The 15,835-nt window shown below is 35.9% G+C and overlaps 1 protein-coding gene across 1 annotated transcript in view; it reads right to left on the reverse strand.

Annotated features, from left to right (window-relative positions):
- The window catches only part of Col19a1 (collagen type XIX alpha 1 chain), a 332,428-nt gene that overhangs the window by 249,051 nt on the left and 67,542 nt on the right, over positions 1 to 15,835 (reverse strand). The window contains exon 9 of the mRNA XM_045156777.1: positions 11,954 to 12,007. Coding sequence (XP_045012712.1) covers positions 11,954 to 12,007 — 54 coding nt within the window. The remainder of the gene's footprint in view (positions 1 to 11,953; positions 12,008 to 15,835) is intronic.

The following is a 15,835-nucleotide window of genomic DNA, read 5'->3' on the forward strand; positions in this document are numbered from 1 at the left end:
TTACCATTGTCACCAAAGAACATAATGAGGTTCTAATGAAAATTTCTCTAAAACAGATACTTTTGCTACTGAATTTTCATGGTGGTGAGCAAAGAGAAAGAACCCATGTATGGTTACTAAATCAATACCTTCTTGACTTAAATGAATCACCCTACACTTTTGCCTATTAGTCTTTATTTCTTCCCTCTGAAATTACATGGGGAAAATAGTCTTACACCTCTCATATATGACATCCACTGTCAAGTCTTCTAATCTGAAAACCATTCGTGACAGCTAGGAGTATCTTAATATTGTGATCCCTCTTCTCTGGGCACACACCAGCCAGTCAATAGGACTTGAAATGTGATTCTCAGAACATATTATCTCAGAGACAGATCCCTATAGAACAGAGAGTAAGGGCCATTACACACACACCTAGCCACCACCAGGCTCTGGACACTAGAGAACTTCTATAAATATAACTTGCTTTTAAGAGACACTGCTTTTATATACTGAGTACTTAGTCAACTACATGCCTGAACTTTTCCTTTCAAGGAAAAAAAGAACTCATTTGCACTTTTTTTACAGTTAGTTAAATGAGAGTTATAATTCATTATTAAAAAGTAAAGTGATATAAGTTAGAAATTATTTAACAAGATAAATGTTTGCTTCTACACATCATAAATTTGAAAGAAAATGCAGCCAACATTGTTGGATCTCTTACAAAATCTGGGCTCCTAGGAAATTGTGATAATTTTAAGGTAGATCTTTCAGGAATAAGGATTTGGGCTTCTCATTTCACTGTGCGACTTATAAAATAGTCTTTAAAAAATGTGAAACTATAAAACTGTGCTGGAAAATACAAGACATTGAAAATAAATTGTAAATCACCTGCTGAGACATCTGAAGAACCATAACTGACATCTAAATCAGGAAATCTCCCAAGTGAAAGATGATTTAAGACATAGACGACAGTATCATCAGTCAGCTCCTAATTGAGGACAGTGAGATACCCATCCTCCAAACTACTTCCTGTCCAAAGTGTCCCTTGTGATGAGTAATTTACAGGGTGACTCTGGATCAGTTACCTCTACTGGAGCTTAAGTACCCTGAAGGCATTGGTTCACTTATCATCAGTCATGCAGCAAGTTGCTATGAAGCCATCAAAAAGGAACATGTTGGGCTGTAGAGATGGCTTATCAATTAAGGTGCTTGTTTGTGAAGCCTAAGGACCCTGGTTCAATTCCCCAATACCCATGTAAGTCAGATGAACAAGGTGGTACGTACATCTGGAGTTTGTTTGAAACAGCTGAAGGCCCTGGCATGCCCATTTTCTCTCTCTGTCTCTCTCTCTTTTCCCCCTCTCTCTCAAATGAATAAATAAATAAATTTTTGAAAAACAAAAGAACATGTCCTAGAAATGTTATCAGAAATCCAGGAGGTTTTCAATCTGAGACTGGATAAAAACAGAACAAGATAATAATGGCTGATTACGCTTAGGGGAGAAGGGGTGAAGAGGGAGAACACTTATTAAAAAAATAGCAAATTCCAGAGAGGTACACATTTCTCATTCCAAGAATCAGCACTCCCAAGTTTTGCTAGATAGAGAAGAGATTGTCTTTCACTCTACTTCCCTAAAGTATACTTTGCAGAAAAATTTAAGGATTTTTGCTAAAGCATCACTGCCTTGTGGGGTCTTTAATCATTTGCCCTCAGCTTGGTTTAGGTGTCCTTTGCTCTTCTCCTGTGCTGCTGGGGATAAGTATTCTTGAAGCCTGGACAATTCCATTAACAGTTATCCTCCAGAATCCATCAGCAGAGGTGCCTTCTGTTGGGCCCAGTTCTGGGATCACAGAAGTAAAAGAGACACCAATTCCCTTTTCTCCAGCTAACATCTGAACATGGGTATAGACACATTATCTCAGAGACGTACATAAAATGTTATGTGAACAGACTGGAGAAGCTGTTTATTCTGCTTGGTGGGCAAGAAGACTATGAAAAGGCTGCATGAACTTTTAATTTAGTAACATGTAATGATGGTAAAGAAGAAAGATATCAATTGTCTGAATTCATCTTTTTGTGTATGAGTGTGGGGTGCAAGTATGGTCCTATGTGTGTGGGCATATATTTGTGCACATGCTTGTGGCCAGTCAGTAACATTAGGTGCCTTCCTCATTCATTTTTCACTTTAACTTTTTGTGTGCCTGTATGTGTGTGGTATGTGTGTGTATGTGTGTTCCACATATTACATGGGTTTGGATGGCACATGCACGTGAAAGACAGAGGTTGAAATGAGGCATCACAGTCAAGTGCTCTCCACATTATTTCCTGAGTTTCTCACTGATCTCACTAGTCTAACTTGCCAGTTTACTTTGAGGGTGCCTTGTTTCTGCTTCCTAAACATTGGGATTATAGTCAGCTGTCACCCCAATATGGACTTTACAGTGACACTGAGTATCTGATCTCTGCCTCTCATGCTTACATGACAAGCTATTTATTCACTGAGCCACCTCCTGGGCCTACCTTATTATCATTATCATTAGTAGTAGTAGTAGTAGTAGTAGTAGTAGTAGTAGTAGTAGTAGTAGTAGTATTTGAAATAGGGCCTCCCACTGAACCCAGAGATCACCAATTCAGGTACACTGACTAGCCAACAAGCCCTAGGACTCCTGACATTTCTGTCTCTTTGGCACTGGGAGTATAGATGTGGGCCACTGAACCTGATATTTTACATGGTTGCCTGGGGTCCAACCTCAGCTCCTCACAATTGCACAATACACACTTCACTAACTCATCTATTTTCCCTGAACTCATTTTCTTCAATCATCAGCTCTTAGCTACCAAGTTTACCAAGAAGTTCTACCTGGAATAGCTGACTCTGACTTGGATGACTAAAACACCTTTTAGAAAGAAACACTTCAATGGAACCCTAGTATTTAAAGTCATAAATGCCTTTAAAAAATAGCAGTTGTAGCCAGGCATGGTGGCACATGCCTTTAATCTCAGCTCTTGGGAGGCAGAGGTAGGAGGATCACCATGAGTTTGAAGCCACCCTGAGACAACATAGTGACTTCCGGGTCAGCCTGGGTTAGAGTAAAACCCTACCTCCTCAAAAAAAAACACAACGAAAAAACAACAACAACAACAAAAAAAACTTGTATCTTTAAATTCGGTGTTCAGTATTTCAGCAATTTACAACAAGAAAGGGATAATTAGCCACTCAATTATGTAAAGAAACAGAGGGTGGGATCTCTTCTATGGCAATATTTTAATATTTATGTGCTAGGTACTGACTGAACATTAAACCAGATCAGAATATTAGCAGACAAGGTTCTTAAAGTCTGTCTAACTGTTTAGTAAATAAAAGTCAAGTGTCGGGTGCCAGATAGACTGTGTGTCTTGGGTTTATCCATCTGTTGTGTTCTCTGCCAACTGCTCAACTTGGGATGTGAGTGAAAGGCATTAGGAGGGAATGAGAAACCATTAAGAAATAAAATAAGCTGCAACGTGAGCAGGATTCTTTTGCCTGGCCTTCTATTACCTCTGTCCTTCCTATGTTACTGCTTATTTTAGTACTGTACTGTATCAACATACCCTTACGGACCAAGACAATAAAATGACACTCCACATAAAAGCAGTGACTTTTTTTCATTAACAATTCAAGTTTCATTCTGGAACTTTTCTAAGGCCAAAAATTAGATTGACAAACTATTGCCCTTGTGGTCATCTTTTCTATGAATATTGGTTATAATAGAAATTCTAACCTTATGTCTGGATTTGACAATACTTTTATTTATTATAGAATTTTCTAAAATACAAATGTATGCAGGAGCATCTGGTTTTGTACATGTGTATATATGGTTGTGGTGTGCATGCATGTATGCATGCTTGTTTGTAATATGTGTGGGGATATGTGTGTGTATAGATTCAGGTGCATGTGTAGGTATGTGTGTGTGTGTGTGTGTGTGTGTGTGTGTGTGTAGGCCAGAGGCTGTTGAGTGTCTTCCTCAATCACTCTCTATGTTATTTATTGAGGCAGTCTCTCACTTGAGCCCAAAGATCACTAATTCAGCCAGTCTAACCACCTATCCTGATCCAGAGATTCACTTGTTTCCACCTCTTCAGCACTGGGCTTACAAATGTGCACTTCCCTGTCTGGCATTTACCTGGACTCTGGGAATCCAAATCCAGATCCTTATGCTTGTGTGGCAAGCACTTTACCAACTGAGCCACTTCCTTAGCCCTGAATCTAATTTTTTGGTACAACAATAATACATGTTTATCATATACCAAATGACATTTATTATATACCTAACAAGCAAACTCTATTCATTATTAGCTTAATATAAATTTTAAATATAGCAGCATTGAGATATAAATGTTTTGCTGTTTATAAGTGGAAGTTTTCTAATTAATAAGACTCAATGTAAACATAATGTTAATATTTTATCTAACATATTGTATCAGCCTTGACAAATTCACTGAGGGAAATATCCCATTGTTATCCCGGTGAAGGATAAAGCTTAATGTTCAATTTAATGGTTTCAATTTCTACAGAAAGTTTCCACAGCCAAAGATGTACTATAACTTATTTTCTTAATTTGGGAAAAAAATTTTAGAAATAAGCTTAATTCTAAAAGCCCATGGGAAAATTAGTTGAAACTAGGAGTACAGAGAGGAAGCCAAATGACTTAAAAATTATTTCCACTAACTGTCTATAAGTTCCTGAGTCTCTGAGGCATTAATGCTACATCTGGACCAGGCCTGTGGCAGAGTTCATTATAATTCACAACAGCTACAGGCCTTGTCTGTGCTTACATAAACAGAAACAGCATCTGCCCTTATTTCCTGAAGCTGCAGTCATCTCATAAAATGCCTTTTTAGGGAAAATTGAGAGTCAAGGACCATCATCGTTTTATTTTCCAACAGCAAAGAAATACAAAGACTGTTAGGGAACAATGGCTTTGCCTTGTTCCATCTCAACTCAGTGCAATGACTGAGAGTTTACGGAGAAAGAACCCACCATTTAAAAAAAAAAAATTCATAATAAGAGTAGTTAGCTTGGCTGTTTTTAAGACAGGCAAGTTGGCAATGCTCTAATGTTATCAAATGCATTTTTTAATATATCTTAATGCCTCTGGCTTTTTACTGTTAAAAGTTTTATTGGTTCTATTTTTTATTTTATACAAAGTCATGACACTAAGTAAACTACCTCTGTTTTTGATAAAGTAAATATATTCACTCATGGTGTGTGTGTGTGTGTGTTAAAAGCATATTTGTTCAAGAGTGTAAAGAAAAAGTTTTCTAGGTCTAATTTTTAGTTCAATATGAATAGTAGTTATGGTTGGGATTTCTGGGGTGGGCCCAGTGGGTAGATTGAGGATCTCTACAGTCAAGTGCAGAGAATTCGGAAATATATTTCCGACGTCATTTTACATGTGTAGGAAAAATAATAAAATCATCATATCTTCATAATACTTATTTCTAGAAGTAAAACTAGATAAAAATCCTCTGAATAAACTGACATGTGGTAATTCTTAGTAGGTGTTTATAGTCTCCTGTGAGTGTAGAAGTCAGAGCCTCTAAGGTTAGAGTATACAAGGCATTCACATACTTAGGGACAAGGGACACCTTCCTCCCTGAAGCAGATTTTATGCATATTTTACTCCCTAAGCTAGAAGACAAGTGAATTCATGCTCTATGATAGCCTGACTGTCTACAGGCAATCTGGATATTTGGATACCTTCTAGATGTTATATTGAAAAGATACATGAACAATAACTTTTATGAATAGATAATAATTATTGCACAAGTGGTGCTATTATCCATATGGTAAGGTTGATAACTGTGCACATATTTTGTTTCAGTGATGTCTTCACTGGTTTGTGAACATTCAGTCTCTCTTAAGAGGTCAAAATGATAGAAGAAATTTTATGCAAAGTAAATTTTGAATAAGTAAATTCTGTCAAGTGAACTCTAATTTGGTCTCATGCTGAGGTACTGTTTAGAATTAGAGATTAATCAGGCTGTTTAATTTTTAAAAGTACCTATTTTATAAAATATTTATATTGCCTGGCAGCTCCAAGCATACTTGCATTTAATTTCTAAGATAATTCTAACAATGCAACTCAATTTCCATTTTATTATGGAGAAAACTGATACATAGAAAGAAATATTTTTGAGCTGGAATTTGAATTCAGGTGATATAGCTATGTATATTTATCAGGATGTAATAATAATGGCTAGAATTTCCTGTGTACCTAGTCCATAAGTTAAAAAAAGTTGATGTCCCCAGTGGGGGGGGAGGGCATTTTAGAGCAAATCACAAAGTGATTCACCAAACAGAATATTACTTTAGTATAAGTTCATGTCTGTATTTGTTAAATTTTAAAATTATATTATTAAAACATTATTGGAAAAATATTCCTATTTTTAAAAAATGATCCCAATTTCACCAAAACATCAATGTTACATTGGTACATATGTAATATAGGAAGTGAAATAACTTTTCCTGTGAAATATTCAGATGATAAAAGCATCAAGGGCTGGAGAGATAGGTTAGTGGTTAAGACACTTGCCTGCAAAGCCTAAGGACCCAAGTTTGATTCCCCAGAACCCACATCAGCCAGATGCACATGTTGGCACATATATGGAGATCATTTGTAGTGGCTAGAGGCCCTGGCATGCCAATTCATATCCTCTCTCTCTCTCTCTCTCTCTCTCTCTCTCTCTCTCTCTCTCCCTCTCTCTCTCATGAATCAATACAAATAAAATATTTTCTTAAAAAGCATCAAATATATATGGCTTGAGTGCTATACTTGGGATATAGTGGGCAAGATTTGTTCCCAGTGAGCAAATCCTTACCTGAATTATGCACTTCACATAAGGAGAATGCAAGTTAGGAGTGTGTGTGTGTGTGTGTGTGTGTGTGTGTGTGTGTGTGTTGCTTTGTGTGATTCTGTGAATTATGTCATATATTTCCTTGATGAACTGATCCGTCTTGTTTACTCATTTATTGACAGTGGCTTCTGTCCATCTAAACTTACCATAAGCTACCAGCTACTTTATAAACCATTGCTACATAGAATAATTCCTTTTCCATGAAAGAATAAGAGATTCATGAAAGAATAAGAGATTTAGCAACATTTAACAATGCTGAGTTGATGGGGACAGCTATTGTTCTGCAGGTTGGACAGAAAGGCTGTTTTTGGAAGATGAAGAGTGCCTAGTATAGGTTTGCACTGTGTGAGAACTGTGACTTACAACAATATAATTAAACCAAACTTCTTCATCTTTAAAGCACACATGACTCCCTAAACACATTTCAAAAAATGGTGTTAGTTAATTTGGTATTTTTTTCTGGCTCTCAGTAGAAAATAAAAAGTCACCTCAGTAAATTAATATTTGCTCAAGGTCTTGACTCTTAAAATTATCGCCAATACCTCACCAAACTTCAGAGTGTAGGTTTATTTTAGAGTAGTAGAATTTGTATGTAAATCAATTTATTATAGTTTCACATGGGATAAAAGTGTAAATTGGAGAAGATATACAAGTTCTACTTTAGACTGCTCAAGATATGTATCATTCCATCAGTAAAAATCAGCTTTGTAGCTCAAACAGAAAACATGTTTTAAAAAGTTCATTTTGAGAATATTGTCCCAGAGATGTATGTTCCATATACCCTGTGATATGTTCTTCCTCCAAGTAAGACATTGAAAGAGCCATCATTTTGTTTTATTACTTATTTATTATTATTATTATTGTTGTTGTTGTTATTATTATTAATTATTATTAGTTTTTCAAGGTAGGGTCTCACTGTAGCCCAAGCTGACCTGGAGTTCACTATGTAGTATCAGGGTGGCCTCAAACTCATGGCGATCCTCCTACCTATGCCTCCCAAATGCTGGGATTAAAGGCGTGTGCCACCACGCCTGGCTTATTTTATTTTATTTTTAACAACACTTTCAAGAACTTCTGATTACAAGGGGAAAAACTCAAAGTATAATAAATGCTGAGGGGGTAGAGCCCAAGTTATACCTGAAGATGCAGAATGGAAGACCTGGGAAGATCCACATATGTTACCTTAAAGCAAATGTGTTATATAGACTTCTGAGGATATGTATGTCATAAGAGCTTGGGAAAATGTCTTTTCAAAAGAATCAAACAAGAGCCGGGTGCGATGGCGCACACCTTTAATCCCAGCACTCGGGAGGCACAGGTGGAAGGATCACCATGAGTTCGAGGCCACCCTGAGACTACATAGTGAATTCCAGGTCAGCCTGGGCTAGAGTGAGCCTCTACCTCAAAAAACCAAAAAAAAAAAAAAAAAAAAAAAATCAAACAAGCCGGGCGTGGTGGTGGATGCCTTTAATTCCAGCACTCAGGAGGCAGAGGTAGAAGGATTGCAGTGAGTTAGAGGCCACCCTGAGAATATAGAGTGAATTCCAGGTCAGCCTGGGCTACAGACCATACCTTGAAAAACAAAAACAATAACAACAAAAAAATCAAATAATAAAATAATTTTCCTCATCAACCAAAGGGAGTACTTTACCCTAAACATGAACTTTATAAAAATAACTTTAAAATAAGGAAATTAAATATTACATAGTTAAACATTTTATAAATTATTGATCATACCATCAGATAAAATAATAGTAACCTTATTATTTTTATGTTGTGCATGGTCACTAGAATTATTTTAAATAAGTGGTAAACTGTGTATTAAAGAAGCGAGAAACACTCTTAGGGATGTATTTTTTTTTTTTTTCAATTCACGATGTTAAATCCTTTTCACAGCTAAATAAAGTAATGGATTAAAATCAGAACTGGCATTATGGGTGCCTGAGACTATAGGGAGGAAGATGTTGGCTACTTAGTAGGATCTCTGAAGATGCTCAAAGCTGCGTACCAAGAGCACAGCGAAACCTAGTTCCATATCTAGCACACCTAAAAATGGAATGAATATTGTGTTTGTGAGATCCTTTAGGAGCAACTCCAGTAAATTGGACCCAGATGAAAAATGCTCGAGGGGGCTGGAGAGATGGCTTAGCGGTGAAGCGCTTGCCTGTGAAGCCTAAGGACCCCGGTTCGAGGCTCGGTTCCCCAGGTCCCACATTAGCCAGATGCACAAGGGGGCGCACGCGTCTGGAGTTCGTTTGCAGTGGCTGGAAGCCCTGGCGCGCCCATTCTCTCTCTCTCCCTCTATCTGTCTTTCTCTCTGTGTCTGTCGCTCTCAAATAAATAAATAAATAATTAATTAAAAAAATGCTCGAGGGTGCCTAGGAATGTTTGACAGACAAGTTTGAACAGTACTAAGAAGCACGCATTGGGCATCTTCTTGAGTATGTTTGCTCCTCACGTTCTCAGGGGACTGACCTCACACAGACATGAAGCTTTCGCACTGATTTTGCAAGACTGTCTAATCACCATTTTGATTCAGCGGGTCCCTAGGGCTCAGACTCCCCATATTCAGAACAACTTGTCCCAACTAGACTAGTATCTTTCTTTGTGTTAGTGGCAGGTTTATGTTAAGTAGAGTGTAGGATGAATCATCATGAAAGAGTCATCCAGGTAGGCTTCTAGGAAAGATAAAAATGAACTTCTGAATCTGAGTAATGCTGGTCTCAGCAGCACTGTGTCATGTTCTGATTCTATCACATGGCCACACAGGCTTTTTGTAAGAGTCTCTATTTTTTTTTCCCCCTAAGGCATTTCTTGGCTTCCATACATTACCTTCTTCTCTATTTCATTTATTGACAAGTTTATATGTGTATATAATATTTTTCTCTCATAACCTTCCATTGCCTTCTGTTTCCCTTCCTACCAAACCACTTCTTCCTAGCAACCCCATCTTCTACTAGAAAAAAATTATAGGAAGTATGTAAATGTTTGAATTGGAACATATTTTAGGCATTATATGACTGAGTAGTATTCTCTAGGGAAAAATATTTTTGAAAGAATTGATTTTTAAACAGTAAGGTTTTTTTGGAGAAATGTACTAATAGTGACTGTCTTCCTGAATGCTATTTGCAAATATGAGCAAAGGAATAGAGGCAGAGAGCTGAAGAGATTGTTTACTCCACAGGACCTGAGTTTGATCCCCAGAACCCATGTTAAACAAAAAGCTAGGCACAATGGCCTGTGTTTACAATCCCAGTGTTACAGAGGCAGAGACAGATGGATCCCTGAGGCTTAGTAGCTAGATAGTATAGCCCAAGTAGGCAAGTTCCAGACCAATGAAAGCCCCTGTTTTTTTCAAAAAAAAAAAAAAGGTAGAACAGCTGAGGAAGCTTCTTCTAAATTCTCCTCAGTTTTCCACATATATTCTCTCTCTGTCACACACACACACAAGAATAGCAGCCCAAAGAAACATTAAATCACAGCAAGCTATCATTGGCCAGAAAAGTCTGTTGAATTTTATAGTCCAACAGCTTTATTTTTAAAAGAAAGGATTCAGACAAGCAAAAATAAAGAAACCATAAGATAAGATAAGATAAGATAAGATAAGATAAGATAAGATAAGATAAGATAAGATAAGATAGATAAAAGATATCACAGATGTAATTTAAGTATGCCTCAAGGCTAAGGGATGTAACTCAGTGGTAGAACACTTGTCTAGCATGATTAAGTTCCTGTGTTCAGTTCTCAGCATCACTAGAAGTCCCACACAGCAGCAGCAACAAGAAAACAACACTCTCAATTCGACTTCAGTTATTACTGGGGCAGCATTAGGTGAATAAAACTACAGGGTGAAGGCCATCAAGAAGATGAAGCATCGGGGCTCAGTTGATCATCATTGTGGCTAGAACAGCTATAAAAACTTATATTAGGGTTATTTTAGTGAAGAAAAGCATGTCCTTATGAAAAATCTCATACTTCAACCAAGTCATTTGTAGTAATACATATGTAGCAAAAAGTAAGATAAGTAGCTTCACATGAAAATGTGAAATGATTAAAGATTATATGAAAAATACTTTTTTGTTTCTTTTTGGAGATAGGATCTTACTATGCAACCCAGACTCCTGCTTAGTCTTCCAAGCTCTGGTACTGCTAATGTGCACCACTGTGTGCCTGGCTCTAAGCCTAAATACATGTGAATTGTTTTATCTATCTATCTATCTATCTATCTATCTATCTATCTATCTATCTATCTATCTATCATCTATCTATCTATCTATGTATTGGAGAGAAAGGAAACGAGAAAGAGAAAGACAGAAAGAGAGAGAGAAATAATAGGCATGTCATGGAATCTAGCCAGTAAAAACAAACTCCAGACACATGTGCCACCTTGTAAATCTGGCTTACATGGGTCCTGGGAAACTGAACCTGGATCCTTTGGCTTTGCAAGCAAGTGCCATAACCTCTAAGCCATCTCTCTAGCCTGATATGTTGAATTACAATGCTAACTTCTTGTCAGTTAATTAATAGTTTAGAATTATCTTTATAGCATTACAGAAAAAATATAAAAATATGCAGCATTTAGAAAATAAATACTACATTAGAACGTTTTATTTATGGACCTAAATACTGTATTTTATAGTATCTTGAGTAGACCTGTATTATAAAAATAGATTACTTAATAGTTGTCTGCCATGGAGATGCAAATTAACATAATGTTTCATATGTTTAAAAAAATAGTAAATTTAGGAAGCCTTGGAGCTGTTAACTGAAAATGGTATGCTTTGGAGCAGGGATCAGCAAACTTTATACAGTAATTTAGACTTTGCAAGCCAAGAAGTCTTTGCCACAGTTCCTTGACCTAGTTGGGTAGCAGCCTTTGCTCATATAAAGCCAAATGAGTTTATGTTCCAGTAGAAGTTTATTGACAAATTCATACAATTGGCAACCCTACAATTGATCACACTGTTTTTAAATCCCTGAACAAAAAAACTGCCTGTGAGGATTTTCCCATCCAACCTGACATAATGTTATAGAAAACAGCCATTAAGTTTAATCAAATACTTAGTGAGCATACCTTTTCACCAGGAATCCCAGGAGTGCCAAAATCACCTTTGCTGCCAGATGTGCCCTAAAATAAATAAACTTCTCATTAGACCTTCTTAATAGGTACATTGATTTCTAATGCAAAAAGGAAATGACCACTTCCTAGGAAAGTGGATTTTAAGTGCACCAGATTTTGTGCTTCAAGATTCTTCCTTATATTGTTTACAAGTCATTAAATGAGATACTCTAATTTATCCTAAAAAGAGTAGAAATCATGTAACTTTTTGAGTCTACCATTAGAGAATAGAAATAGTAATAAACAGAACTTTATGAATATATAATAATACTATTACACTATTTTAATTTCATATTTAAGATATATAAGCAAATTTTATCTCCAAGTTCCTGTATATTAGATGAGATTATATCAGATTAGATAAAATTGATTTCAGAAAAGATATATAAATGAATCTAGTAGACTTAGTGTACAGCCACAAAGGATAAAAAAATTCATATTCTTATATTCACATAACAAAGAAATCAGATGCATGCTATGAAATCCCATGTTTATAAAATTATTGAACATTTATTCTCTTAAAAAATTATGAACATGGGCTGGAGAGATGGCTCAGAGGTTAAAAGCTTTAGCTTGCAGAACGCGACAGCCTGGTTAATTCCGCAGTACCTATGTAAAGCCAGCTGCACAACGTGGCACGTGCATTTGAAGTTCATTTGCAGTGGAGGCCGAGTGTGCCTGCACTCACTCTCTAAAACAAACAAATAAATAAATATATATTTTACAAATTATGAATATATTTTAAAAATATGTTTATTTTTTTTATTTGAGGGTGACAAACATTGAGCAAAAAAGGCAGAGAGAGAGAGAGAATGGGCACATCAGGGCCTCCAGCCACTGCAAATGAACTCCAGGATATATGCGCCACCTCGTGTTTCTGGCTTATGTGGGTCCTGGGGAATCAAGCCTTGAACCAGGATCCTTAGGCTTCATAGGCAAGTGCTAAGCCATCTCTCCAGCCCAAATTATGAATATATTTTAATTAAATTGATTATTATTGGTGTGTTATGGCCATAGAGTGGTTATATATAAGCCTGTGTTAAATAGGAAATAAAGAAAGATCATTAATAATCTCAGAGTGAGCAGATCAGACTATGAAAAACAGAAACTTCCATAGTGAGACTATAGAAGAGAGTAGTAAAAATGAATCAATACCAGCTTTGCGTTTTGTTTTAAATGTTTTTCTTTTCCCTCATAGTGGATCTTCAAAGCAATTATTTCATAAAGCTGATACCTGTTGGGAAATTAACTGGAGAAGTTAAAGATCATAAGGGAAAACTAAATTGGAAAATTATTTCCCAAATAAAGCTCAGATCATATCTCCTCCTTTAAGTTCAAGGCACTAACCTGAACATTTAAATTTAGCAGCTACTGAAAGAGGTCCTACTTTACGAATATAGGAGATCAGCAGGAGGCAGAAGAGATGACAGAGAGTAATGAGGGGGCAAATGTGAGCAAACAATAATGAAATAATTGCATGAAATGTCATCATTTCATTATTTTGCATACTTCATAAAAAATTAACAAGAAATAGCTGCTATTGTACAAAACTGAGAGAATTTCAGCCCTAAAGTGGGTGAGGGTATTTAGCAAGGGTTTATAAGAACTGAGAAAGTCATGTAGTTAGTTGTAAGTACTTAGGTTGCTAGATACCCATATCAAGAAGAGAATTAAAAGATTTAGAAAATTATAATAATTGAGTCTGGATTAAAAGTATATATATAACTTATTGTTTAATATAAAAGTATTAAAAATATTTAATATAAAAACATTCAATACAGTTTAGACTTGTACAGAGGACCTGGTAAAAATAATTTAAATACCCTGATAGAAAATATTGATTACAACTAGTGTTGAAGTACAAACAGCAGTATTTCAGAGCATATTGCTCCATAAGATGGAGTCACCAGCTTTATGCAAAAAGGAAGAAACAAAACCAGCAAAGCATAGTAATGAAATATCAGATAGGCATGAGAAAGGTAGACAGATCAAGATAAATGTTAAGTCATGCCAAAACGTGATGCCTGTTTCTAAACACTTCTGATTCATCATTTAACTGGAAATATCAAGGTAAACTTATCAGATAAGTGAAAAGAACTGTATTTTTTTTAGTGGAAAGGTATAGCAGAGCAGTACTGAATAATATGATATGCTTTTATCCAGTTTTCCTTGTAAATTAACCTTTTCTCTGCTTGACAGTCTCCTGGTTAATTGGAAATCAGAGCTAGACACATATGAATTGACTTAGACTATATTTGAGGTACAGTATTCATTTATTCATTCATACATCCAGTTCCTTTTAGTTCCTACTGTACACATATCTATGGATGGTGTGATGCATACCAACAATATCAGGTGGCAATTAAAGTTTTAAGGCTAGTAAGAAGATGACGTGGGAAGGTGAAATGCTTTCTATAAGAAAATATAGGAGAGTTCTTTTTTATTTTAAAGTTATTTCATTGATGTAAAATCACTGTACATATTGATAGATCTCATGGAAACAACTTCTTTTAATTACATCACTCCTAAAGCAATTGTCTGGGCATGGACATAAATGATGTGAAGGAAAGAACCAGGAGATTATCTCAAAGCTTTCTGGCATATGTAACCTGGTGCAAAGAAATTGGAAGTGAGATGAGCAAGAGGAGAAGATAGGTACAATGTAGGGAGTAGGAAGTGGATTAGTGCAAGCTTTTTGTATTAACTCAAGCCTCGTAGCCCATGTCAGAGGTTTGGGATGTCTTAGGTCGACAGGGACTCTTTAGTAGAGTTTGTCTCTAGTTAGAAAGCACTTACTTACATGATTGTTCAAAAACAGTTGTCTAACTCATAGTGTACTTACACAAATCAAAGTAACATTTATTCTTTGTGAAGTCACTACATTACAATAGACACCTGGGGAATATGGCCATGATACATAATTTGGAAAGGGATTTGGAAGTTGTGTTTTAAAATTCTTATTTTTTATATCTTATTGTAACAAAGGCACAATGCATCAAAAGGCAAGTAGACTGTCTCTAACAGTTAAAGAGAAAGAGCAAATTGTAATAGTGCTGAGATGGCTTTTAAATCACATTATCTATATCCACAAATTCTAATCCACTATTATTTAAGTTTGGCAATGCAAGGAGGCTTTTTAACAAGTACACACAATTCACAAATAGCCAGATAATGTTGGGAACAAAGCATACATAGTTCAGTACTCATATCTCTATGTTTCTGAACTTTTGAAGAAATAAACTGATCCATTTATTAATATTGAACAAATAGCATATAATATCTAGATTATTTTTTACTGAAGTATCTAAGTAATTGAAAATTGTGAAGCACTAAAGGTTTCTTGTTTTTTATGAAGTCACACATGAAACTAAACTCATTGTAAGAGAATTAGCTTCACTACTCATTCAACTAAACAGTGAATAGGAAGGAAACAGTTATTTCTTAAATATATATAATGTGGCAGTTTCTGTAACCAAGTGGTTTGTGAACATTATGTTGTATTTCCTTTTCACAATCAAACACTGACAATATATTATTACAGAATCAAAGCTATTAATAGGAGAACAGAATTGGGTCCTCAGCATGTCAGGCTCTAAAATATGCTACCTGTATTCCTTAAATATTCTTTCTTAGGTTTAAAAATCTAAGGGAAACCCTTTAAAGTAACATCTAACTCCCTGAGGAACTCTGAATTTCTTATCATTTCATAAAATTAACTATGCAGTTTGCCTAATCATAGAATTCCGTGTGTGTGTGTGTGTGTGTGTGTGTGTGTGTGTGTGTTTTGTTTTTCAGGATAGGGTCTTGCTTTAACCCAGGTGGACCTGGAATTTACTA

This window comes from Jaculus jaculus, chromosome 8 (assembly GCF_020740685.1).
Source record: "Jaculus jaculus isolate mJacJac1 chromosome 8, mJacJac1.mat.Y.cur, whole genome shotgun sequence".
NCBI classification, from domain to species: Eukaryota; Metazoa; Chordata; class Mammalia; order Rodentia; family Dipodidae; genus Jaculus; species Jaculus jaculus.